The 27,226-nt window shown below is 34.8% G+C and overlaps 1 protein-coding gene across 1 annotated transcript; it reads left to right on the forward strand.

Moving 5' to 3' along the window:
- Positions 1-4,945: 4,945 nt before the first annotated feature.
- LOC132039360 (uncharacterized mitochondrial protein AtMg00810-like) lies at positions 4,946-5,407 on the forward strand. Its single transcript, XM_059429855.1, has one exon. It carries the CDS (start codon positions 4,946-4,948, stop codon positions 5,405-5,407), a length of 462 nt encoding a protein of 153 aa, XP_059285838.1.
- Positions 5,408-27,226: the final 21,819 nt, after the last annotated feature.

Below are 27,226 nucleotides of genomic sequence, written 5' to 3' on the forward strand. Positions count from 1 at the left end.
TCCGCCTCTTCCTCCATCTTCAACTTACAGAGAATTTTGATCTCCTTCTCCTTTTCCTTCTCCTCCATTTATTTTCTTTTAAAACCTTGCGGTTACGGATCCCAATTTTGGAGTAACTTGTTCATCCTTATCTTTTGTTGCTATCTAAATTAAGGTATTTTTTCTAACTCATATAATTGTATATTTCTAGTAGATGTAGAATATTTGTTTGTCTTATATATCTTAATTGTTATTTTTTATTTGTGTTATTTTAATGCGTATAAGATATATGTTTGTCTTATTTGTGTTATTTTAATTTGAACTTAAGATATGATTGTTAGAAGCATTATTATATAAAAGGTCTGATTTGTTTAGTAGCACTTTTGAAGAAATTTGTTGAAAGGTTAGTGGATTGGTATATAAAATTTGGCTGATTTGGTGACACTGCTCGAAGTGATGGTAACATTAGCTACCATTCTAATGCGATTCCGTATTTGGATAACACGAAGAAGGCCGGATGATTTTGCTTTCATGAGAGATGACGGTCCGGTTTGATCCGCACTTTGGGATTGTAAAAAACTAATTTATCGATCGGAGTTAGTATAGTGGCGATGAATATTCTTTTTATTTGTTGGCCCATTTTTACGGGGTTGATAATTTTTCTTGTATTATGCAATTAGGTATATTATTTCAGAACAAGAAGGAAATGAAAGGCGCATGAGACAATATTGTACGAAAGAAAAGAAAGAGAGAGTTCATTTGTGATCGGTCCAAAGGTAAATTTTGGAGGGTTATTTGCAAGCGTCATATGTTGGGATGTGAGTGGATGATCCGTTTTAGAGAAATTTCAAGTGGTATGTGGAAGCGGAGCGAAAGCGGATCTCCACCACAGTTGTCTCACGGATGATTACAGAAAGGATCATTTCAATTTGAACAGTCACCTAATTGCTACTACGTTGATACCATATATTATGGTCGATCCTGTTGTGAGATAGAAGACTCATGCATGGATATGAAGTCTTCCATGTATGAGATAACCTAGTTGACTTACAATAGGTTTTCCTAGTTTTCCTAGCTTAAGTGTACATGCAGTTGTATACATATTAGGAGTGTATTTCCTAGTTGTTTACTACTTAGGACTCTACAATTACTATGTGTATAAATAGAGCTAATCTTACATGATCAATTTATCAATAATACTCAACCTTCTCTCATCTCCACGGCTGTGTAATTCTACATGGTATCAGAGCATTAAACACACACAACTACGGCAAAAAAACACATTATCGGTAAACACAACAATGGCCTCAAACTACTTGCCTCCTCTTCACTTCGTCCCTCTCTCTTCCTCACCGCATCACCTTGGTCGCTTGCCCTATCAAGCTAAAGCCTACCAACTACCTTATTTGGAGAACTCAAATCATGCGGTTGATGCAAGTCATGAAAGTGACAAAAATAGTCCATGAAAACAAGCCTAAGACGAGTTCGTCGAGGACAAAGATGATCTTTGAAAGGCAACGCCGATGAAAAGGAGAAGGAGAAGATCTCTAGAGCGATTGGGATGAACAAGATGTTCTTGTGAGGACTTGGATATCGGGAACAATGGCCGAGGAAAGTATGTACCTCATTGTTGGATGCAACAACGCCAAAGAGATGTGGGAGTGCTTGGAGGAAGCCTACCTTCAAGCAACAAAGGATAAAGAGTTCCAACTTAAGCAACAACCGCAAAACATTAAGTTAGGGACAAAGAAACTTGATGAGTATTTGAAAGAATTCAAGGGCATATGTGATGGCCTTCTCGCTATACACAAGCCGGTCGATGAAGATAGCAAAGTCATTAACTTTGCCGAGGTCTAGGTTCAAAGTATAAGACCTTTAGGATTTTGTCATGTTGGGCAAAGCTCCATATCCCACGCTGAATGAATTTGTCAACTCTCTTAGAGGTTTTGACATGAGGGAAGAAGAGGAGGAGATGCCACAACAGAACTACAATATGGCTTTCACTACACAAAGAGGTAGGGGAAGAGGAAACTATAATCGAGAAAGAGGAAACTCCAACTACAATTCAAGAGGAAGGGGTTTCGGACACAGACAAAGCTACCACAAACCAAAACACTCGGAATAACCAAGGCATGCGGGGTTCAAATAATGGAAAATGAAGAACTAACCGAGGCTGTCAAATTTGTGGAAGAAACAATCATTCGGCCAAGTGCTTTTACGGATGGGACTACTCGTATCGAGTCAAGAAGATCTTCCTCGGGCCTTAGGCCTTGTCGACAACTGCGTAATCCACAGTGAGGATGAAGCCGTGTATATGGACTCGGGTGCCACTACACACATAACAAATACAACGGAGGTAATCTGTCTGATCTCCACACTTATAAAGGAACTGATAAAATAATTGTTGGGAATGGTGCACGGTTAGATATTACACACGTTGGCAATACAAAGAAATCGGGATTGCATATTAAGGATATACTTGTAGTTCCTAACATTGCAAAGAAGCTTCGTCGAGTTAGTAAAATTGCAAAGGATAATTGTGCAAAACTTGAGTTTGATGAGTTTGGTTTTTTTGTTAAGGACAAGAAGTCGGGGACACTACGGCCAAGGGACCTAATACAAAAGGACTATATCAACCGGAAGATAACAACCTCTATGCCTTAGCGACACGGATTGGAAGAAGTCGAGAGAGTATTTGGCACTCTAGATTAGGTCATCTTAGTTTGAAGTCTTTAAAATTATTGAGTAGTAGCAAGAATATTGATGTTAGAAGTTGGAACAAAGTGCCTCTTTTATGTCGTACTAGGCTTGTCGGTTAGGGAAAAGTTGTAAACTTCCTTTTGATTCAAGAAATAAAATTGAGAAGTTTCCTTTACATAAGATACATTGTGATCTCTCGGGGTCCAAGCACCCGGTTGTGTCCTCTCAACATATGAAGTACTATGTGGTTTTTGTGGATGATCATACAAGATATACATGGCTTTATCCCTTAAGAAAGAAATGCGAGTTTTATGAAGTGTTTCTTAAATTCAAAAGATGATTGAAAAACGGTTTTCTAACACTATTAAGATATTCCAATGTGATGGAGGTGGTGAATTCATTCGAGCCGAGTTTGTCAAGCACTTGGAAAAGCGTGGTATTATCGAGGCATATATCTTGTCCAGACACACCCGAACAAAATGGCATATCTGAAAGAAAACACAGACATATAGTAGAAACGGATTGACACTTTTGTTTCATGCTAGATTGCCTCAGTTTCTGTGGGTTGAAGCCTTTTTGACAGCTGTGTTTTTGATAAATAGGATGCCATCTTCAGTTTTAAAGAATGAAGTTCCTTTTGTGAAGTTGCATGGTGTTGAACCAGACTATAACAGCCTGAAAGTCTTTGGTTGTAGGTGTTATCCTTATATAAAGGGACAAAACAAATTTTCACCTAAAACATACCCTTGTGTGTTCATTGGCTATAGCCGATCTACACAAGGGATATAGATGCTATCATCCACGGACTAGGAAAGTCTATGTGTCTAGACATGTTATTTTGATGAGCTTACTCTACCCTTTATGTTCAAACGGATCAACCAAGTGCCACAGTGTCCTCACCTCACCTAGCTACTTTCCATGAGTTCTTTTCTAATATGCAGGAACAGGCTGAGCTTTCAGGTGACAAGAACATCTCAGGGGAAGTGTTGTTAGAATCTAATAACAATCTTTGAGACAAGAGATGATGTGAGCCTTGTGGAAGAACTGCAGAAGACTAACACAAACACTGAGTTTGTGCATGAGCTTGTTCAAGCTGCTGCCCATGATGTGGAAGGAAATGTGACACAAGATGATGATCCTAACAGCAGTGAAGATGACACAAACAGTGTCACAAGTGATGATAATGTTCATGCAAGTGATGTTCATACAGGTGGTGATAATGCTCATACACAAGAAAATGGAGGAACTCAAGGTCCTAACAGTGTTGCAGTACAGGATCCACAAGGCATACAATTGGAAGTTGACCTGTCAAAATCGTTTAATATCACTGGAGATAGTGACAATATACCTATACAAGTCCCCTCAGATCCAAGTGAAGCTGCTCAAACAGGTGAATTAGAAGCGACGAAGGACATCACATGATGACTAGACACAAGGCAAAGAAAATGCCCATGACTCACACTTCATTGACGGCTGAAAAGATAGATGTGGAGCCAAAAAGTGTGAAACAAGCACTTGCTAGTCCCCACTGGTATGCAGCTATGCAAGAGGAAATTGATGCACTAAACAAGAATCAGACTTGGATTCTTGTTTCAGCTATGACGACATGAATATTGTTGGCTCAAGATGGGTGTTCAAGACTAAGTTGAAGTACGATGGCACTATTGATAGATATAAAGCCGGGTTGGTTGCCAAGGGATACTCACTTGAAGGCATTGATTTTGAAGAAACATTTAGTCCAAAGTAGTCAAAGCTACAACTATAAGGGTGGTTAAATGCATTTGCTAAGCTTGCACTTTGGTCTATAAGGCAATTGGATGTTAAGAATGCTTTTTTACATGGATTTCTTCAAGAAGAAGTGTATATGAGTCAGCCACGAGGTTCATTGATCCAAGATATCCAGATCATGTATGTCTCCTCAAGAAGGCATTGTATGGGCTCAAACAAGCACCTAGAGCCTGGTTTGACAGGTTTAGTATTTACTTACTACACCTTGGTTTTCAATGCAGCAAAGCAGACTCATCATTGTTTGTCGTTAAGAATAGAAGAGGTATTATCTTACTTCTTCTATATGTGGATGACATTATTATCACTGGAAGCTCAGATGAGTTCATTAGTGATATAATTTATGGCCTTGCAAAAGAGTTTGCTATGAAAGATCTTGGACCATTACACTTCTTCTTAGGAATTGAAGTACATTATTTCAAAGGAGGGATCCATCTGAGTCAAGGGAAGTATGCTGCAGAATTCTTTGAAGAAGACTAATATGGCACTTGCAAAACCAGTTGGCACACCTTTGGCACAAAAACATGGTCTACAACTAGCAACAGGAAACACAGCTGATGCATCATTGTATAGGAGTGTTGTAGGAAGTCTCCAATATTTGTGTCTAACTAGGCCTGATATATCACATGCAGTTAATCTAGTTAGTCAGTTTATGCAGGCTCCAAACACTGAACATTTTCAGGCCGTAAAGAGGATTCTTAGATATGTGAGAGGGACATCAAACTATGGTCTGAGGTTGCTAGCTAGATCACCACTTAGATTGTATGGATTCTCAGATGCAGATTGGGGAGGTTGTGCAATAACAAGGAGGTCAACCACAGGTTACTCAATATATCTAGGTGCAAACTGCATCTCTTGGGCCTCTAGAAAGCAGAAGATACAGTGTCAAGGTCCAGTGCTGAAGGAGAATATAGAGCACTGGCCTCAACAGCAGCTGAAATGACTTGGATAATATACATTCTTAATGATATAGGAGTGTACTTGAAATCGACACCAACACTATTTTGTGACAACATCAGTGCATTATACATGACGGTAAATCCAGTTTTACATGCTAGAACTAAACATGTGGAAATGGATTATCACTTTGTAAGGGAGAAGGTAGCTAGAGGACAGCTTGTGACACATTTTGTGAGAACTAAAGATCAACGCGGATATTCACACTAAGGCATTGACAAAGCGAGTTCACAAGATTCGAAGCAAGCTAGGGAGTGTGCATACCACCACCTCACAAGCTTGAGGGGAAGTGTTGTGAGATAGAAGACTCATGCATGGATATGAAGTCTTCCATGTATGAGATAACCTAGTTGACTTACAATAGGTTTTCCTAGTTTTCCTAGCTTAAGTGTACATGCAGTTGTATACATATTAGGAGTGTATTTCCTAGTTGTTTACTACTTAGGACTCTACAATTACTATGTGTATAAATAGAGCTAATCTTACATGATCAATTTATCAATAATACTCGAACCTTCTCTCATCTCCACTACTGCGTAATTCTACAGATCCATACATCGCATTAAGTCGATTCAGAAAAAAATAAAAGGATTGCATTTGTTTACTCCTAGTTATAGAAAAGCACAAAAGGGGCGTAAGAAAGCTATTGAAATGGTATTTGGTGATTTTGAAACCTCTTTCAAGACATTGCCCCGATACATGGCTGCCTTAAAATATTTCAATTCGGGGACCATTGTTGAGTGGGAGCACGAATCAACTACAATGCAAGGTGAACACATCTTCAAGTTTCTTTTCTGGGCTTATAAACCAACCATCGATGGATTCAAAAGTTGCAGGCCTGTCATCTCAATAGACGGTACTCATCTGTACGGTAAGTATGAGATGAAACTGCTAATTGCTGTTGGAATTGATGCGAACAATAACATTTTCCCACTTGCATATGCTATTGTTGCACGTGAGAGCTTTGAGTCTTGGACGTAGTTCCTTGTGTTGTTGTGGAGACATATTGTTCGTGAGAGATAAGGAATTGGACTTATTTACGACGTCATCGGGGCATCTTGCAACGTGTCCAAACACATGATTGGTTACAACCACCATCCACACACCATAGGTTTTGCGTTCGGCATTTGAAAAAGCAACTTCAATAAAAAAATTCCTCAGTATTGACCTTGAGAACCTAATGTGGTTGGCGGCTACAGAGCACCAGAAGAAGAAATATAAAATGAGGATGGAACAAATCAAAACAATGTCACCTCTAGCGTATTTGTGGTTAAAATCTCTTCCGGAGGAGAAATGGACATTGCATAAAGACAACGGTCATAGGTGGGGGTCTATGACAACGAATGTCTCCGAGTCTTACAACGGTTTATTGAAGAAAGCTCGTGGAGCGCCGTTCTTGCCATGGTCCGTTATACGTTTAAAAATCTTGTTGATCGGTTTGTTGAGAGAAGCACCCTTGGCGATTTGTTGATTGCGGATAAAAAATTTTGTGTATTGTTGAAAAAAAGTTTGATGAATGCGGGAGAGGTCACCAAAGCATGCGACATGCGACAATACAATGCAACCGAAGGGGTCTTTGAGATTACGACATTTGCACACGAAGGTAAAGCGAAATATCCATAAAGTCTGCGCAAAGGGAAAAAGTGTTCGTGTGGGAAATGGAGAAACTACCATATGCCATGTTCACGTGCAATTAAATTTTGTGATATCCGCGAATTCAACCAAAGGACTATGTTAGCAAGTACTACAGTTGCAGGTTTTACAAGCAAACGTACAGTGGAAATTTTTCACCGTTGGGTGATGAGGCATATTGGCCCCTTCTCCTTTCAGTTTAATTGCAAACACTGAATACGCGAACTTCAGGAACGCGAACTACAACTAGAAGGAGGAATGAAATGGATATAGCTCCTGCTCGTATGGCTAGAAAGTGTAGTACGTGCAAGCAAACAGGTCATAACAAGAATCGCTGCCCCAACAGAAATCAGTAGTTATTGTTGCTTGTTGGTTTTTATGTTTTTTTCTTAACTTGTACGATTGTTGTTTCCTTATGTAATCTTCCAAGAATATATAACATGTCTTGTGCCGTTTAATAGTTATCATGTAATTTAACATTTATTACTTAGTTAATGTGTGACGTTTATTTAACTTATATTTTATTTTTTATTTCTGTTCGCATATTTAATTATTGCATGTGTTAAAATATTTATTTGAGTTATTCACTAAAATTAACTATATGCTTTAAAGATTAAAAAAATCAATAATTTTTTTTTATTAAAAACATAGCCGAATATAATTTAAATAGAGGTAACGTCTTACAAACTAAACCCTAAACCGTGCGGGAAAAAATTATATATTTGTAAAACGTGGACAAATTTTTTTTTTTTTTTTTTTTCGGTTCAACATTCTGACAATTGAAAAAAAAAGGTTGGGGTATAACGTGGATCAGCCCACGTTATACCCCTTTTGGTATGTAAATTTTTGACCGCCCCCTTTTAGTTTATACCGTGTATTTTTATACCCTTTTGGCTCCGGACTCCAAAAATTAAAGGCCAACCCATTTGAAGGGAAACCGGACAATTAAACGTAAGGAGTCTTGCTAACCAGTATTTGAAAAGGTGTTTGCTGGGCGAGCCCCGGGGCTAAATTAAATGTAAAAAGTCTTTGCTAAATGCTTATCTGAGCTCGTATTACCATCATACCAGACTACTACGAGTTTTACTAGAAACCATCTCGAAATTAAAACTTCCCCGTATCATTTCTTCCTTTGTTTCAAGTTTACGACATTAGCAATTTTTGCACTTAATCATGATTGGAGGTAATTCTAAATTTTGCTGTTGTTCATGTGTGTATTTTATTTATTTATATTTATTCGTATATAGTTTGTGGGATCGCACTGGATATGTTGTTGTAGTAGTTTGATATTTAGTTAAAGTCTAAAAATATAAACTTAGACACAATTATATATATGACTTACTATGTTCACTTTCTAATTCATTTAGATATTTCATTTCACTTTTTAGTTTGCCCCGAAATATATTTTGAAATACAATATTAGGGGGCGAGAATCTATGTACCTAGCCATCATCTTAATTTGTCAGGATATTTTATTTAGACAATCAAACCAACTTAGTCATGTTTCAATTAAACACTTCAACTCCTAATAAAGTATTTCAATTAAACACTTCCAGTTAAACATTTGAATCTTTTTTGCATGTTCTCTTTCGTTTATTAGGTAGTTAAGATAACCACATAAAATATGTCATTTCCTTTAATTATACGCATTCGACGATCAATAAGTCATAAAACCCTTGCATTTTCTACTTGAGATTGATGCATATAATTAAAAGAGATAACATATTTTATGTGGTTAACTTAACTACCTAATAGACTAGCCAAAACACGCACAAATATTTTCTCAATTTTTTTAATGAAAGTGTCTAATTAAAACACTTTATTAGGAGTTGAGGTGTTCAATTCATGACTTAGTTCGAATATCTAAATGAAATATCCTGACAAATTTAAGAAGGCCGGCTAGATATTAAGCCTATACTATTAGAGAACACATCCACGCTTCCCGCGGTTACGAAAATACTCTACGTCTATGAGCTATAAAACAAACTTTATTTTGATTCCCAAACTTTATTTTGATTCCCATTCAATGGCCGATGCTGGACTTTGATTAACTTGAATTCGTGTGGCATAAGATCCATCCAAAAGGGAAACACTTTCTAACAAAAAATATTACGTTCTAGTATTCGAACTCGAAATCTCTAGTTAAAAGTATAGGATGCTATTCATCCCACCAAACTCGTGAATGTGATAAACAAACTAAAAAAAGAACGATCCTTGTTTACTAAAGCCAACTCAAATTCGGCCTTTGCTTTAATTGTCAAAATATTAAAGAAATTAAACTTTTGCTTCACCTAGTAGGACACAGTAACACCACTGCAGTCAACATTTTCTTACTTTTGTTCTGGTTTTGATGCTCATGAAGTTTTAGTTCTTTATTAGAACAAAGTAGATATGAGAGAAGGAGAATTTTATTAAAAGAAGAGTAAAAAACGAAGAGTTATTTTTCACTTCTTTCTCTTCTTTGATGATGTTAAAGGTGAAACTTACCCCCATTGAATTTGCTTATGGTAAAGACGGTAGTCGCTTCCTCTTATCATGAAAAAGCAGAAAATTACCTTTTCAAATTCCAAACGCCGGAGTATATAAGTTTATGTGTATAATGTTGTACCCCTTCAAATCCCATAATTAATTGATCTCAGTTTTCGCGTTACCCCTTTAAATTTCATAATTAAGTGATAACTTCTTTTTTGTTTTCAAATTAATTGAAAAAAATATGTGCAGCCATTGCTTCCAAAAGAATCATTATTATTAGAGATTTTTTAGCAAAATAAGAAGGAAAAAAGGTAAAAAAGTGAGAAAAAAGATAAATAAATATATTGGCCGATGTGCCACATCACCTTCGTCAAAACCAACTTTATATAATATATAGATTCTTACCCTGACCCAGCATTTCTGCATTTTTTCAAATAGTAAGCTCGAAGGGTTCGGAACGAATGATAACGATCTATGAAAATGCAAAAAAATTGAGGACTGCAATTTTGCATATCAGTAAATAACTTTTATGTGAATTAAACTTGAGGACAACAATGATCTATGAAAATGCTTAAAAACTTGAGGACTTTTATCAACAACATAATATTAAAAACTTGACGATTGCAATTAAACATACTTTTCTATGAGTTAAACTATATTCTGAAAATTACAAATTAATCTCGTATTCTCATGTTCTATCAATAGGGTTATTAAAAGTTGATCAACACGACTGCGGAAAAATGCATACATACTTCCTTAAGCGGCGTGCACATATACATTGGCTTCCTTCCCTTGCTTCTGCTCTCGAAAACATCCATAGCCTGGAAACAACCTCACTAATAAGAAGAAAAAAACAGAAGAAAAAAGTTAAATAAGAAAATGAAAATTTTAGAGAACGCTATATTTATGAATTAAAGAAGAAAAAAGAACTATGTTGTCAGCATAAAGTTTCTTTAAAAAATAAAAAGAGAAAGAAAGAGAAAAATTGAAATCATTTTTGAAAGAACTCTTCCTTAAGCAACATACATATATACATTGACTTCCCCTACTTCCCTCTCTAAAACATCGATAGCCTGGAGACAACCTCATTAATAAAGAACAAAATAGAATAAAAAGGTTAAATAAGAAAATAATTTTTTTAGAGAATGTTATATTTATGATTCAAGAAGAACTACATTGTCAATTGTCACTATATGATTTTTGTAAAGAATAAAAAGAGAAAGAGAGAAAAATTGAAATCATTTTTGAAAGATTGCTTCCATTCATGCCATGAAGAAGACAAACCAGTTGTTCTTTGCTGATGACTATTGCACTACAAAAGTATAAGATAACCAAGCTCAAACCAAATTTATTCAGATAGGAATACCATTTTGGTGTAATCAAAGGTGTCATAAATTTGCATATTAAATAATGGGAGGTTATAAACATAAAAGGCTATTATGTCTATTACTAATTAAGAGTAGAAGTTATGAAGATAAAGAGGTGTGAGTTATGAAGATGTTATTTATAATAAAATAAATGAAAAAAATAAGAGAAAAAGTCAAAAAAAAAGGAGAAAAAAGATAAATACAATCTTTTGCCAAAGAGAGGTGCCAAATCACTCTTCTTTTGCCTAGCTTTATAATATATATAGATTTTACGAACTCCTTTTGATATACATATACTACTCTGTTCGTCATTACATGTGGCTTTTCCCACAGTATTTTCATACTCTAGTGCATGGAAAGTCACTCACCTTTTAAATGAATTTTCTTATTGGTTTTGCATGAGCAGGATTCTAGTAACTCGTGGTTTTAAGATAAAGAGATTTTTTTATTTTTTTTTAATCATATGATTTTGGAGAATTCTCGTTTCATGAGCTAGCTCGTGGGGTGTTAGACACAAGAGTCAACTTTTTTTGGAAAAGTTATGTAATTGTCCATTAAAAGCATTCAATTCACATAAACATGCTCATTTACTTTGATACCAACCAATAAACGGAAGTGTTCATGCCTTTTTTGGCTTGACATTATCACGACATCATCGAGATGTCACCAAAGCACATATGCCCTCATTTCTCAGTGAAGTCTCGTGGAGCCCGTAGGTAAGTGTTCCTTTCCTTTTTTTTTTTTTTTTTTAAATATAAAAGCAAATATATGGGCAACTTACAAAAACAGCTACCTTTTAATAGCTTCTAACAATTTATAGCTACTTTTTCTATATTTACAAATCGTAGCTAGTTTTTATTGTATTTAGTTGTATTTCGCGTTTTTGAAATATAAAGAAATACACGGAAATACAAAATCTGAGAGTTCACATTTTTGAAATATACCGAAATACAAAATGCAGAGTAAAAATAGGTCAGTATTTATGGAATAGATTCTTTCTTTCATTTTAAATGGTAAGTCAAATTAAATCAACCATGTATGACGCATAACGCCAAGTTCCATAACAACCCACGTTTCTCTCTCCAAATTACTCCATTCCAAACTTTTAGGAAATACTTCCAAATACGTAAAAATATACACCGAAATACAATGAAATATGGTTGATTGTTTAAGAAATATAAAATTGTAGTATGTGTATGTACAATGGAATACAATGAAATATATCGAAACTGTTTGAAATTAGAAATACATTGAAATACAACGAAATATCTTTTGAAATATATTTCCCAAGATTTTTCATTTCTACTTTGTTTCTAACCAAGATCAATCATAGCTGTCAGCCAACATTATCCTTAGTAGAAACCGGCGAAATTCATCCATTACCTTATTCACCAACCCATGATCAAGATAACATGATATCGTAACAATGAGAGGCAACAATATATCTTTGAGGCATTTCATCAAACACCTTCTTCGCATCATTATATCTCTAAGTGCCATACTTACTTGAAAAGATTGTAACTTGAGCATATGCATATCTTAACGAGAAGGAAAAAAAAATATTAACACGATTTGCAGGAGTAGTTGAGTTCCAACATATTTGAGTCGCATTTACATGTTGGTAATAACTCCAAGAAAAGTAGGGAATTGAAATCAACTTCTACTAGATCATTGAATCGATATATACAGTGCAATCACAAAAAGCTTCGCTTTATGGTTGTGATGTTCATTATTCCAAATACGATCAACTTGCTCGATAACCGTCCAGATACGAGAAGAAGCCATGGATTCGGCATCACCGATGGCAATAGGAGAGAGAATTTTTTTCGGCATCACCGACGGCAAGAAGAGTGTACCTTGAGGCGCGGTGGCGCCAGGAGATGTCGGAGTCGAGGCGGCAAAGTGAGGGGAAAGGGAAAGGGAAAGAGGAGAGAGAATTTTTTTAGGGTCCGGAGAAGATGATAAATGTGTAGTGAGGGAGAATAAAGAGGTACATGTATTTCAAAAGTTTTTTGGATTAGTTATGAAATGTAATTTTGGAAAATAAAGCTACAAAAATTAAATAAAAAAATAAGGTAGTTATTATTCATAAATAAGTCTTAAAGGTAGCTATGACAGGTAAAAATTCCCAAATATATCAGCTCATTATTTTAGACCAAAAATATATATAAAAAACTAAATGATAAAACTAAGAAGTAATTTAAGCAATACTATAATTATTATCTTCTTCTTCTTCTTCTTCTTCTTCTTCTGAAGTCTAATTTCATTTAATTTTTAAATTATTATTTTTCTTAATTTCCTTTTTTTTTTTAATATAATAACTCCACGCCTTTTGGCTTCTTTATTTTTGTTTTTTATTTATTTAATTTGTTTCTATATCAATAAAATGATAATTGATATTGTACATCTTCTTATTTATTTTTATTTTTTAATATCAATTATCAAAAAAATAACTTATTCTATCATATAGTATATCCAATTAGTAGCAGTTTAAGAATATAGTTGCAGTATACTATGATACTCACATAGTATATATCATTTACTGACAAAGAATCATAGCGGAATGATTCATTTTAAAAAAAGAAACATTCCTCAATCCTTTATACCGGCATGGTATATATTTTATATAGAGAAAATTACATCCCATGTCAACTAGGGTAGCCATGCTACCAAAATTGACCCATTTTTTTTTTAAATTTTACAAAAAATGACCCACTTCCTCCTCCTCCTCTCTCTGCACTTACTCCCACCTCTATCGCCGTCACTGCTCCACCGATCTAGCTCCAGCGAAGCAAGCTATCTCCGCCAAACAAGGCCCAACGATTGACCGGATTCACTTTTTAACACCGTCACTGGTCTAACTCCGGCGAAGCAAGCCATCTCCGATCAGATTTTTATTGTTCTGGTCTAACTCTGGCGAAGCAAGCCATCTTCGGTCAGATCTATATTGTTACAGATCTGACCGGATTCTCCTTTTAACGCCATCACTGGTGACTTTTTATTTTTGTTTAAATTTTAATTGTATTGTTAATGATCTGACCAGATTCGCATTTTTTCGACGACCTCCATGAATGCTGGTGAGTACCCTTTTGGTGTATATGGCGTTTATGTATATAGGTGTATAAATATGGTGGTTGGTGTTGCTCCACCGTGATATCCAACGATTACTAGTCGCAAGTATATATGGGTAATAATATTGTATATGGGTTAAAGGTTTGCAATGTAAGTTTTGAGCTATTTTTTTTACAATGTAGAAGTGACCAAATTGTATATTTATGAAATTTCCCCTTTTATATACTAATAAAGTATCATAGAGGACTGAGTCAGTTTTTCAAAAGAAAACACTCCTCAGATCTCTATGATACCCAAATTGTATATATCATATACTGATAGAGTAGCATAGAGGACTGGGTCATTCCGTCAAGAAAAACACAACTCCATCCTCTATGACACTCACATGGTAATATATCATGTACTGAAAAGCTATCATGGATGACAGACCCACATGATAAATCATCTACTGACAAGAGATCACAGATGACTGATTTCTTTTTTTTTTCTTTTTTGAAATTGTTTTTATTACATAGGGGGTAGGATATGGGGAAATGAGGGAGGGAATTATAATGTGGGGATTTGAACCCTCACCAACAAGGTGAAAGTTCAGTTAGTCAACCAACTAAGCTACTAAGTCCCTTCACAGACGACCAATTCATTCTTTGAAATAAGAGCTCAGTGTTCTATGATGTCCACATGGTATATATCATATACTGATAGGGTATCATAGAGACTAGTTCATTCCAATTAAAAACATCTCAATCCTCTATGGTACCCATGTGGTATATTCATTTACTTGAGTGGTATCATAAAAGACTGACACATCCCTTCACAAAAAAACTGCTCAATCTTTTATGATACCTACATGGTATATATATCATACACTGATAGGGTATCATAGAGACTAGTTCATTCCAATTAAAAACATCTCAATCCTCTATGGTACCCATGTGGTATATTCATTTACTGACAGGGTATCATAAAAGACTGACACATCCCTTCACAAAAAAACTGCTCAATCTTTTATGATACCTACATGGTATATATATCATACACTGATAGGGTATCATAAAGGACATGTTCATCCCTCAAAAGAAAAAGAAATTTATACAAAAAAATATAAACAAAATAGATATTAAACTTGATTTTTAAATTTAAATTTTTATACTATCATTTTTAGCAAGTTTTACTTGTGAAAAAATTAATACAGTTATATTTTCGATATAAATTTTATTTTTATTTTCAAAAGGAAAAAATATATATTTTCTATTAATAAATTTTAATGAATAAGCTAGTGACTTTAGTATTTTTCTTAACTACTCTTTATTGTTGTTTTTATATAGTAATTTTTACTTGGCATAACTTACTATGTTACATATTTATGGAATATAACTATACTTTTTAATAATTAAGTTTAGTAGCTATAATATTATATTTTTACAACTTATAGCTATCCACTTTTTTAACCACTCCCCACATCCCTATTTTTTAGCTACACACGTTTCTCTCTCTTCCATTTTCCTAAATTTACTTTTCTAACTCCCAATCTCCCTAATTTCGTGCTTTTCAAATCGATTCTTGATTTGGTTCACTTCCTTTTTTTACTCTGTATTAACTACTCATTAATTTCAACCTTTAGAGTCCCAATTCAACTCTATTACCTAAAATATGTAAGATTTTCTTTTATTTTTTGCCTAAAACATAGAAGACTCAAACAGCTCATCCCATCATCATCATCACCATTCCGTGGCGATGTTGTGCCAAAGGATGTGAATGCTGCTGTGGCTACCATCAAGACTAAGCGCACCATCCAATTGTTGATTGGTGCCCTACTGGATTCAAGTGTGGTATCAACTATCAGCCACCAACTGTTGTTCCTGGAGGTGATCTTGCCAAGGTGCAAAGGGCTGTATGTTTGGTTTATTTGTTGGGTTGTATTTTCCTTTTGGTGTTCTGTTGCTGCATTTTAGATACATCCACTGCTATTTTGTATTTCAATGGTGTCTTCTATATTGAAATATGACTTCTGCTGCTATGAAAGTTTAAACTGCTTGTTTGTGTGAAAAAAAAATGTCATTCTCTTTCAACACTCAATTTCTCCATACTAAAGAGTGATCGTGCTGACATGGATATTGAAGTAGATGAAAGCAGTACTGGTGATAATAATAAAACTAATATGCTGACGAGGCAACTATTCCCGAATCACAACGGACCCGGATTAATATTCATCAAAGTCAATGGTTGAACTTGTTTGTCTTTGAAACCTTGTTGATGAGGAAGATGATGGAGAGGTATTTTTTATTATTAATGACCCTGTTTTTCACTTCGGAGATATGTATTTTACTTGCATTTTAAGTATATTATTATCGTATTTTCGATGAACTTCGATTAATTTTTCGTTTTTTTCAATTCAACGGATCTATATTTTGCATGCATTTTAAGTATATTTTTGTCGTATTTTTTATTATTTCAATTAGTTTTTGTGTTTTTAATTGTGTGTTATATATTTTTTTTACCTAATTTGTTACTTGCATTTTAAGTATTTTTTTACCGTATTTTTACGATGAACTTCGGTTAATTTTTCGTTTTTTCAATTCAACGGATCCGTATTTTGCGTACGAGTTTAAGTATGCATATTTTTGTCGTTTTTTTTATTATTTCAATTAGTTTGTGTTTTTAATTGTCTCATATTATATATTTTTTCTACCTAATTTGTTACTTGTAAATTTATGCGATTTTGAATTTGTGTTTACTTTTTATCAAAGTATATTTTGTAGTATATATTCGGTGTATTTGAAGTGTATTTTTACAAAGACAGTCATTTACTGTTGTAGTGACAATCACAGTGCATTTGACATTGATATATTTGCATTATATTTATAGTATATTTTAAGTATATCTTGAATGTGTTGTTATTTATTGTGGTTAATTTGTTATGTTGTTATTTTTTCATGTTTTGTTAATATAAAGTTTCGATATCTTGATGCATTCCGAGTGAAATTGATGCAAAGTTTCTCCGTATGAGATACGACGCAAATCGACAAGGCAACCCTGAATGCATTTATTGATAACGAGCAACCACCAATACCTGTCAAGGCTACCGTTGATTATGATGCAGTGATTTTAGTAGATGTTCAGGAGTAGATTTGTAGACGTAACAGTTTATGTTTTAAGTTGTTTTTTTTTTTCTCCAACTTTTTTTTGATGTATAACATCACTTTTGTTGCGTCATTATTTTTATGAAGATTTTAGAAGAAGTTTTATGTATTTAGGTAATGATCCCGCTTGTTGTATAGTCTAATCATAGATTTGAATTTGTTTTTATTACATTTATATTTTTCTTGTATAGTTACTGCTAAAAAATTACAAAGTGCATTTCAATATCAAGTTTGTATTTCCTACATGTTTTCACTATATTTTATTGATGAACCAGGAAGAGTTCCATGCATTTTGTCTATATATTCATGGTACACTTGAATTCATTATTGAACCATAAAATCCATTTTTCTGTACAATATACTTCAAAAATTAAAGAACAATTTTAATACTCCTAAAATACACACAAAATACAAGTGAAATATATTGTAAATATATTCATTACGATTCAAATATTATGGATAAATTAGAATACACTCAAAAATACAATCATAATACAAATAAAATATAGTGAATCAAAAGCCACCCTTAGGGATTAAAGTTTTTTTATGGAGTCAAGTTTTCCCATCTTATTAAAGTTACTAAATAATATTCAATATCAGCTTATTGCACTCAATAACTAATATTTTTTTGTAACGAACATTTTGATTTTTAATAATGTAATTTCATTGAATATTTTTAATAACGAACACAAAACCGATGGTCATAGCATCAGGAGACAATCTCAACTTGTCACTATGCAATTCAGTTGATGAACAAATCAAGCTTTGCGTGATTTATGGAACATTAAAAAGAGATTTTTTTTTAGTTATATTTTCAGAAAAAATATGAAGAGAGTTTTTGAATTCAAATTTTATGTGAATGATTAGATGTTGAATGAGATATGTGATTAGATATGGAAGAGAATGAGATCTGCGTGATTTATGGGACATTAAAAACAGATTTCTGGTTAGTTTGCAAAAGATTTTTTTCCTTAAATAGAGGCATTATTTGCTCAACAGTTCCGTGTATTTAGTCTGTATTTTGGCTATATTTATGCGACGCGTCCAGGACCTAAATATAGGAAAAACCAGCTACGAATTGTAAATAATGAACTTGTAGTTATAGCTTGTTAGAAGCAGCTAAAAGGTAGCTATTTGAGAAAATTTTACTTTTATATATTTTCATTACACTAAACATAATTAGCTAATATTTTTATCTTTAAAAAGAAAAATTAAAAGACAAAAAAGAGAAAGGAAAAAGATAATAAAGAGAAGAGAAATGTTAGAGAACCAAGCTCAACGTAACAATACAATAGATGAGAACAAGAGAAACAATATAGGAATGACTTTTTTCTTTCTTTCAAGTGTGTAAAACATCATTCTCATATTATGGAATGTCTTGGCTCTCGACGCATGTTTAGCTTAATATATGCCATGCAGGTCGGCCATGGCAAAACGACAAGGAAACAAGCAAGCTCAAGCACAAGTCCTAGTTCAATGGAAGACACGAGCTCGAGGAAGACCCAGAAAGATAACCATAGTAGTTTTTGGTATCTCAGTTAGAGCGCGTATGCATCTTCCTGAGAATGAAGAACCTAAAATTGCAACTCCTGCAGCTCCGACAACGACGGCGACACCTGAGATAGGTTCGTCTTCAACAACTCCAGGAATACCGCTACTGCTAAATTTAACTGCACTCTCTGTTGGACCATCGATCTCACCACCCAGATCTCCCCATTCCAATGGAGTAGTACTCGGAGACAATGGTGAAAATGCCCACCTTATTACGGAGATTCTAAAAGAGGATGACGGTACTGAGCAAAACCCTAAGGTGTCTTGGACGAATCTATTCCAAATGAATAGATTAGCTTTAAATGGATTGACTCTGAAATACATCCCTCCCCAAATCATTGATAGCAAAACAGTTGCGCAACTCGATAAACATGAGGTTAAGAAAGGGGCACAAAAGTGGAAATCAGCCATCATTGCCTACGTGATTGGTGATGCACCGGGATACAATGTTATGAATACATATATTAGGCATAATAGATATAACTGGTCCAGCGTAGCAGATCCAGACTTGTTTCTCCACGAGAATGGCTACCATGTTATCAAATTCCAGTCAGTGAGTGATATGCACGAGATTTACTATGCTGGCCCTTACACCATTAATAATCGACTTTTGATTCTAAAAACTTGGACTCCCGACTTTAATATTCCCTTATGTTATCCCATTGTGGGTAAACTGCCTATGTCATGTTGGGAATTGGATTCATTGAGTTGCATTTCTAGTGTCCTTGGCAATCCTATCTATGCCAATGAATGCACGACCAAGCAGACTCGAATCTCATATGGTCGAATGTTAATTGAGATAAATATTTCCCAGCCGTTGCCCTCAGTTATCAATGTAATGGACACGGATGGGAAACTTTTTGCACAAGCTATTTCGTATGATTGGAAACCATTATACTGTGATGAATGATTAGAAGTAGGGAACAAATGTGATCCTAAGGCAAACACTAAAACTGTTTATGATAGATCACAAAGGAGGAGGAGAACCGCACCTATGAGAGTTATGCAAAGAATGGAAGTCAAAACCCAGAGTGACACATCCTGCTCCAAAGACAAGAGCATATTTCATAACTAGTCACCAAAAGGAACCTATTTTACAAACTAAATCAGGGAAGAGGTGTGTACTGAGCCCTCATACTCTGATTTTAAAAGGGGATACTAGTCCTGAGAAGGTGGTATTTCAATCTAGTGAAAATAGATTGAACAAAGCCAAACAAACCTCTCCCGAGGTGGTAATAAAGTAGCTTAAGGGCAAAGCAGTGCAGAGTAGCTTGGCTCTCAATTTGTTAAACTTTCCTGCTTTAGGAAATAATCCAAGCAGGAACCCCTTTGAGGTTTTGAGACATGATCAAAGCCTGCATCAAAATCCTCCTGATGATAAAGGAGGTACTCTTAAACCTTTATAATGTCTTGGTTGTTCTGGAATGTAAGGGGAGTTAATAAAAGGTATAAGCATAAAGAGTTAAGGAACTACATCACTACTAATCACATTACTCTAGCTAGTATAGTGGAAACTAGATTCAAAGCACCTAAGGCTTCCATGATAGCCAATAGTCTAGCCGATAAATAAAAAGTCTTAACAAATTATGAGTATGCAATAAATGACAGAATTTGACTCATGTGGGATGCTAAACATTACTAGATCAGCCCTATTAGGAAAGGGGATCAGTTCATACATTATCGTGTAAAAGGAATTACCAGGGTTATTAAAGTGGTACTTACTATTGTGTATGGGTACAACACCTTGGAGCAGAGGAGATATTTATGGGAGACTACGAGATATTGGCCAAGGCACTACACACCCTTGGCTCATTTTTTGTGACTTTAATACAAAAGATTATATCTTGATGATAGACTCTTGGGAAATCAGATTGGTTATGCTGAGATCCAAGATGTTGCTGACTGTATGCAACACCTATCTTTATCTGAGTTGCCATGGAAAGGTGAATACCACACCTGGTCCAATAGTCAACAAGGTGAGGACAAAGTATGGAGCAGAATTGATAGAGGCAGAATTGATAGAGCTATTGGTAACTATTAGTGGATGATGGCTTGGGGACATATAGAGACCAATTATGGACTGCTTTCCATTTCTGATCATGCACCTAAGATGATATCTCTATCCTCTAGTCCTTGGAGTGGTAAAGTTCCATTTAGATTCTTTAATGTTTGGGTTGATTACCCTAATTTTCTGACTATGGTCATGGCTCAATGGAACCAAAACAAGACAGATTGGAAAATGCAAAACATTTGGCTGAAATTGAAGGCTCTCCAACCTCAATTAAAATAATTGAATAATGATGAATTCAAAAGGATAAGTCACAGGATTGAACTAGCAAGGGAGGAACTAGTTGATATCCAAAACAAGATTACAGCTTCTTATTCTGATTCTTTATTGGAACTTGAGAAGATTTTACTGCAAAATCTAGAACAATGTGGTCACTCATAGGGGAAAGTGTTTTACAACAGAAATCTAGAGCACATTGGATCAGACTGGGGGGGTTCAAATACCAAATACTTCTCAGTTATCATGAAAGAAAAGGCCCAGAAGAAGCAAATTTCAGAACTTACCTCACTGATTGGTAATGTCCTTACTGATCCCGAGGAGATAAAATTGGAAACCATAAACTTTTATAAGTCACGTATGGGATCCTCAGTCCCCTCTTTACCAGCTATAAATAGACAACTGATGCACAATGGTCCTTCCCTTACTCAACAACAAAAATCTGTGCTCTAATGACTGAACAGGAAACTACTGAGAGCTTGCAGGCTATTGGTAATGATAAAGCCCCAGCGATTGGTGGAAACAATATTGTGTTTCTTAAGAAAACTTGGTCTATAATCTAAGAGGATGTCAAGGAACCTGTCCTTGAATTCTTTGCTACTGGCAAAATGTTTAAGGCTGTTAATTGCTCCACTAATACCCTTATTCCAAAGATTGATAAGCCTAAGTGTCAAGGATTTTTGACCCGTTTCATGTTGCACTATTCTCTATAAACTTATCTAAAAAAGTCTAGCCAACGGACTCCAGAAAGTTAGGACTTCAATCATTATTGAGGCCCAGGCTGGTTTTATCCTAGGGAGGAAGCTTGGTGACAACATCATCTTGTCCCATGAATCAGTACAGTGCTATACCAAGAACATATATCAGCAAGATTTATGCTTAAAGTGGATTTCCAAAAGACCTACGATTTTGTAGAGTGGATATATTTGCACCAAATAATGGTGGAGATTGGATTTACAAACAGATTTCTAACTTGGATTTTTGAATGTATAAAAAAAGTAAACTACACTGTTCTGTTTAATGCGGAAACTACCAGACCCTTTGATACTGCTTAAGGTTTGAGGCAAGGGGACCCTATGTCCCCCTTTCTCTTTACTATAGTCATGGATTATCTTAGTAGAAGCTTGGATGGTTTAACAGATGATCTTAAGTTCAACTTTCATCCCAAATGTGCAAAACTAGGGATCACTCATATCAGTTTTGCTGATGATCTCCTCATTTTCACAAAAGGTGATCTCCCCTCAGTTCAAGCTCTATATAGATGTTTCATGGAGTTTTCAAAGGTTTCGGGTTTGCAAGCTAACTTAGGTACAAGTGTTGTGTATTTTTGTGGTGTTCCTCAAGCTACTCAAGTTGATATTCTTAATCATCTAGGAATGAGACTTAGTGAATTACCCTTCAAATATCTTGGGATCTCTCTGTCAACTAAGAAAGTCACAATTATGTAATGGAAACCTCTTATTAAAAGGATTATTGCTAGAGTATCACCATGGACTGCAAAAAAAAAAAACTCTCCTATGTTGTGAGAGTTCAATTGGTCCAAACTATGATATCTGGGATTCAGGCTTTCTAGACTCAGATATACATTATACTTACAAAGGTGTTGAAACTGATTGATGGCTACTGTAGGAATTATATAGGGTCTGGAACTAATGAGATTACTAAGAAATCTTTAATAGCATGGTCTAGAGTCTGCCTCCCTAAAACCTCAGGTGGTCTCAACTTAATTAACCTTCCGATATAGAACCAGGCTGCCATAACAAAGACATGTTGGGATTTGTCAAATAAGAAGGATAAGTTATGGATCAAATTAATTCAGGCCTATTACATCAAAGAGAAGGTATTGGTGTACATGATCATTCCAGCCCGAACTTGTTGGATGGTGAGGACAATCTTAGCTGCTAGAGAGACACTGACACAAATTCAAGCAAATTTTAAACCTAGTAAGAGTGTGATTAGACAGATTTATATGCAACTACTTGGAGATAATGACAAGATGCCTTGGAAATGCTTGATGTTCAAAAACTATGAAAGGCCAAAAGTTGTGTTTACTATGTGGATACACCGTCATGGAAGACTTCTCACTACTGATTTACTGCTAAAATGGGGCCTTAAAGTTGAGCCAAAATGTGTTTTTTTACCAGGAAGATGAAACAAAGGAGCACCTATTCACTGCCTGTACTTTTACAAAGCAACTATGGTCAAGGATCTTTATATGGTTACAAAAAACAGGACAGGACTGACAGAATTGGAAACATTATGTGGAGTGGGCTATTCAGTCTAAAGGTAAATCTCAGAGTGCCACCATTTTCAAACTTGTCTTTGCTGAATTTATTCATACACTTTGGAACGAAAGGAATCTGAGGATCTTTGGAAAGAGGTATAGAGATGGAGAGTGTCTTGCTAGAGAAATTGCCTATGCATGTAATGTTAGGTGCCCCTCTGGTTGTCAACTATTGCTACATAGCTTGGTTTTTTGACACAAGACTATATTGTATAGATAAGCGTTGACACCTAATTTTCATCTCATAAGATGCGTATTTTAATTTTTAAATTTCCCGAGTCAAAGACGGATCAAGGATGCACCCTTAAAAAACAAAATTTTAAAAGTCCCGACAAAATTGCAAATCGACACTTAATTATTATTTCACAAAAATTGACAAGCACGAGAAATTATGAGTTATTTACTTTAACAAACATGCGTTGGAATGAAGATAAAAATCCCGCTCCGTCTAAATCAAGAAAATTACTAACTAAAACGACATATGAATTACGACTCACATTTGACCGCAGTTTCTCACGTTTAAAAATATTGCTTGGAACTATGTCAATATTGGGCTCGTCTTGAAGTTCGTATTTTAAGACTACGTATTATAAGTCTTGTTTTCGTCCAAAGTTATTTTACAAGGGAGTTCTAGATGAATACGTTTTTAGGAGTATGTTTTATTTTAAAAATGAGTACAATATTTTGAAAAGGGGATTTAATTAAAGGGGGGGGGGGTTCATTTAAACATTTTAAAAACTAAAGGGAAGTTATTTTTTTTAAAAAAAAGGGGGGGGGGAGTTTAGTAAAATAAACTTCCTATCCTAGAATTTTATGATTTTAATTTTAATTTTTAGGGTACAATTAGTTAGATTTTAGTTGTCTTATGTAATTTATATGAAATTCTATTGAATATGGTATGAATTAGTACAATTTGCTAAAAAATTTGTTTGCCCTTTACTGAATTTTGAAATTGTTTGAATTAGGGTTTAAGAATTGGGGGGAAATTCGGTTATTGGCCTGAAATTCTTTCCATTTTTATCCCTAAACCCTATTTTTGTGCTATAAATAGAAGGATTTAGTGTCATTTTTAGGGCCTTTTCTAAAAAATATTGTGAGAATTGGAAAAGGTTCCAAACTCTCATTACTAAAATCCTATTAATATATCAAGTATACTATATATATACCACTGAAATTACTACACATATATTATCCACAATATACTACAATATATTAAAAAAAAAATCAAAAACAAAAGTCAGTTTTTTCAAGGATTAAGTGTTGGTGTTGAAGTGTTGATCCAATCCCTCTTATTTGATCTTTAGGTTGCCCTACAAAAAGGTAATACTCCTATTCTACTTTATTTTTCCCTATTCTAGCCTGTTTATATCTGTTAATGTTTATGTGAAAGTTTGGAACATGTTTTGGCTGTTATCTATTTTTGAACTGTTGAAATAGTGTATTTGTGTTAAGATGTAGATATCATGTAGTTTAAATGTTGTTAGATGATATTGGTGTTCTAAAATGGTTAAGAGATGTAAAGAAGGGTATGTTCTAGTTTATAGTTTACTTTTACATTGGATTTTTGAGATATAGACCTGCCATATGATTTTCTGTGGAGTTTAATGTTGTGTTAAAGGTCATGGAGGTATTTTTCTCTGATTTCTTGTTATGTTGTCATTTTTTCATTGAGTTATAAAGTCCTTTGGTTTTGAATGAGGCTATTTTGGTACCTGGAGGTTGATCATCTTAGCTTAAAACTATTTTGGAGTCAAAGTGGAATTGTTTTTCTCTTCTACTTGTTACTGATAGTTAAAGTTTGTCTTAAAGATGGCATGAGGTGTTTAGAAATAACTTAAGAATCTGAGAGTGTAAAACTGGATGAAAAATGATTTTGAATATAGGATGTTTTGTGCTTAGGCTTATTTGCGTATTTCTGTGAGTCTCCTATTGGTATTAAGAGCAAGGTGGGAGCCTAATATATGTTTGGATCTTGAAGCATCCTTTAAATACTGTTTTAAACTTGAAAAATGATTTTAAAACTTGAATGTGTCCTGTGTGATTCTGTACTTTGCCTATCTTGAACTAGAGAAGGATTGGGGTATTTATTTGTTTGTCATATCCATGTTGAGCCTGTTACCTTAGTTTTAGACCATTGCCCTTGAAAATCTGTTCAGGGGATTTGTAAAACTAGTTTTCAAACTGTTTTAAAACTAGTTTGTTGAAGATTTTTCCTAAAAACTGATTATTTTGACTTTGGATGTTGCTATGGAAATAGAGAACCTTGCTAACTCTGAGAGTCTCTAAAATGGATTTGAATTTCCCATTCGCTAAATGACTTTAAAAAGGTATAAAAGAAGAACTTATGTGCCCTATGACTGCTTTGTTCTGGTTTGTACTGTTTTACTACCTCTGAACCTTGTTCAGTGTTTGAAAAGATTAAAAAAAAAATGCTTTCCTTGGACCTATTTAGTGATCTCTAAGACCATCCAAGTTGAATAACTGGTAAAAATGAAAATTTGAGTAATTTGTAACTTGTCTTGCTAATTCATAAAGAGTTTTTTTAGTGTCTTGAGCCTTGTGTGCGTATATTGATCTTGTTTTGAGAACTGTTAATAGTGATATGAGATATGAGAGTTATAGAACCTGTTTGCTTGTCTTAAAATTGGAGTAAGAGGGTCTGGGGATTGGCCAATAGGTGATTGTTTTGCTTTGCCTCTGAATGCCTGGTATATTCCTGTGCTCTACTTATTTGTAGTGTCCAGGTGACTTGTCTTGTGTGACTTGTGCTTTCTTTATATTGGTATTGCTTACAGTTTGTTTGGTTCTTCTTGTTTAACATGATCACCTAAAGACTAAGTGTATGAAGATTAAAACAAGACTAAAAGTTGCTTGAAGAAGTTTGTTTTGTGATATCCTTCCCTTTGCTGTCCATTTGTAAAATCTGAAATGGCCTCATATCTATTCTTGTTCCCTATTTGCTTGTTCGAAACTGAACCATGTCTGATACATTGTTGAAAAACCTAAGATAGTATCATGCTCCCTTTTGCCCTTGTTGTGGCCGGTTGGATCCTATTTGGATTTCAATCTGTGTTTTTGGCCTATTTATGTAGTTCTGGGAATGAGATCAGTTAGACCATCTTTTGAGACTCTGTTAGTGCCCACATAAGACTCACTATGTGTTGAGATGATTTTTGTGACTAGTTGAGACCACTCCGTGATCATGCTGGACCTTGACTAAACTTGAAAACCTGGGAGTATTGATGAACTTGTGGCTTGCATTACTTGATACCTTGACCTGTTTAAACTAAAACTAGCCTGAAAATGACTTTGGACCTATTACTTGCTACTATGACCCTTGGATAAGTACATAATAGTTAAAGAATGGTTCCTGGAATTGATTCAGTTTCTTGCTAACTAAAAATGAACTCATGATTGGTCAATTCATCACTCTGTCTTCTTTGATTGCTGAATTCCCCCCAGAAAGTTTAAAAACAAAGACTATGAGTATGGCCCCTGGCCTGGTTTCTGTTTCCTTTACCTCAATCTTGTACTGCTTCACTTCCTTGCCTTTCCACTATCAACACTACTTGTTTTATCATCTAAAAAGTGTGCCATGCCCTCTTTGATTATGCTATGTTATGCCATGCCCTTTTGATTATGCTATGTTTGGTTCTCGAACTTTGACACTCAATGCCATGCTAAAACTGAAACCAAAACTACTTTTACAAGAACAAATGTAGTACCTGCTTACTTGTACCTGCCTCTGTAGCTGGCTTGTGAATTTCTGTGGCCCATATACATGATTTCCCACCTCTGCCTGCTTGCTTGTGACCATGGCATGTTTAGTATGGTATTTTGAGCCTAGGACAGTATCACGAACCCATTATGGCCACAATTTAGGACTCTTTGGATCTGTAATTGCTCTCATATAAGCCTCCTATCATTTGTTATTTGCTATGACTGCAGTTTGAGCTATGTTTGCACCTATGTTAGCTTCACCCTCTTAAGGACTTATTGATCC

This window comes from Lycium ferocissimum, chromosome 12, assembly GCF_029784015.1.
Source record: "Lycium ferocissimum isolate CSIRO_LF1 chromosome 12, AGI_CSIRO_Lferr_CH_V1, whole genome shotgun sequence".
Lineage (NCBI taxonomy): Eukaryota > Viridiplantae > Streptophyta > Magnoliopsida > Solanales > Solanaceae > Lycium > Lycium ferocissimum.

What these genes read in the sequence shown, in the direction of transcription:
- LOC132039360 (XM_059429855.1), top strand. Translation starts at nt 4,946, where the DNA reads ATGGCACTTGCAAAACCAGTTGGCACACCTTTGGCACAAAAACATGGT.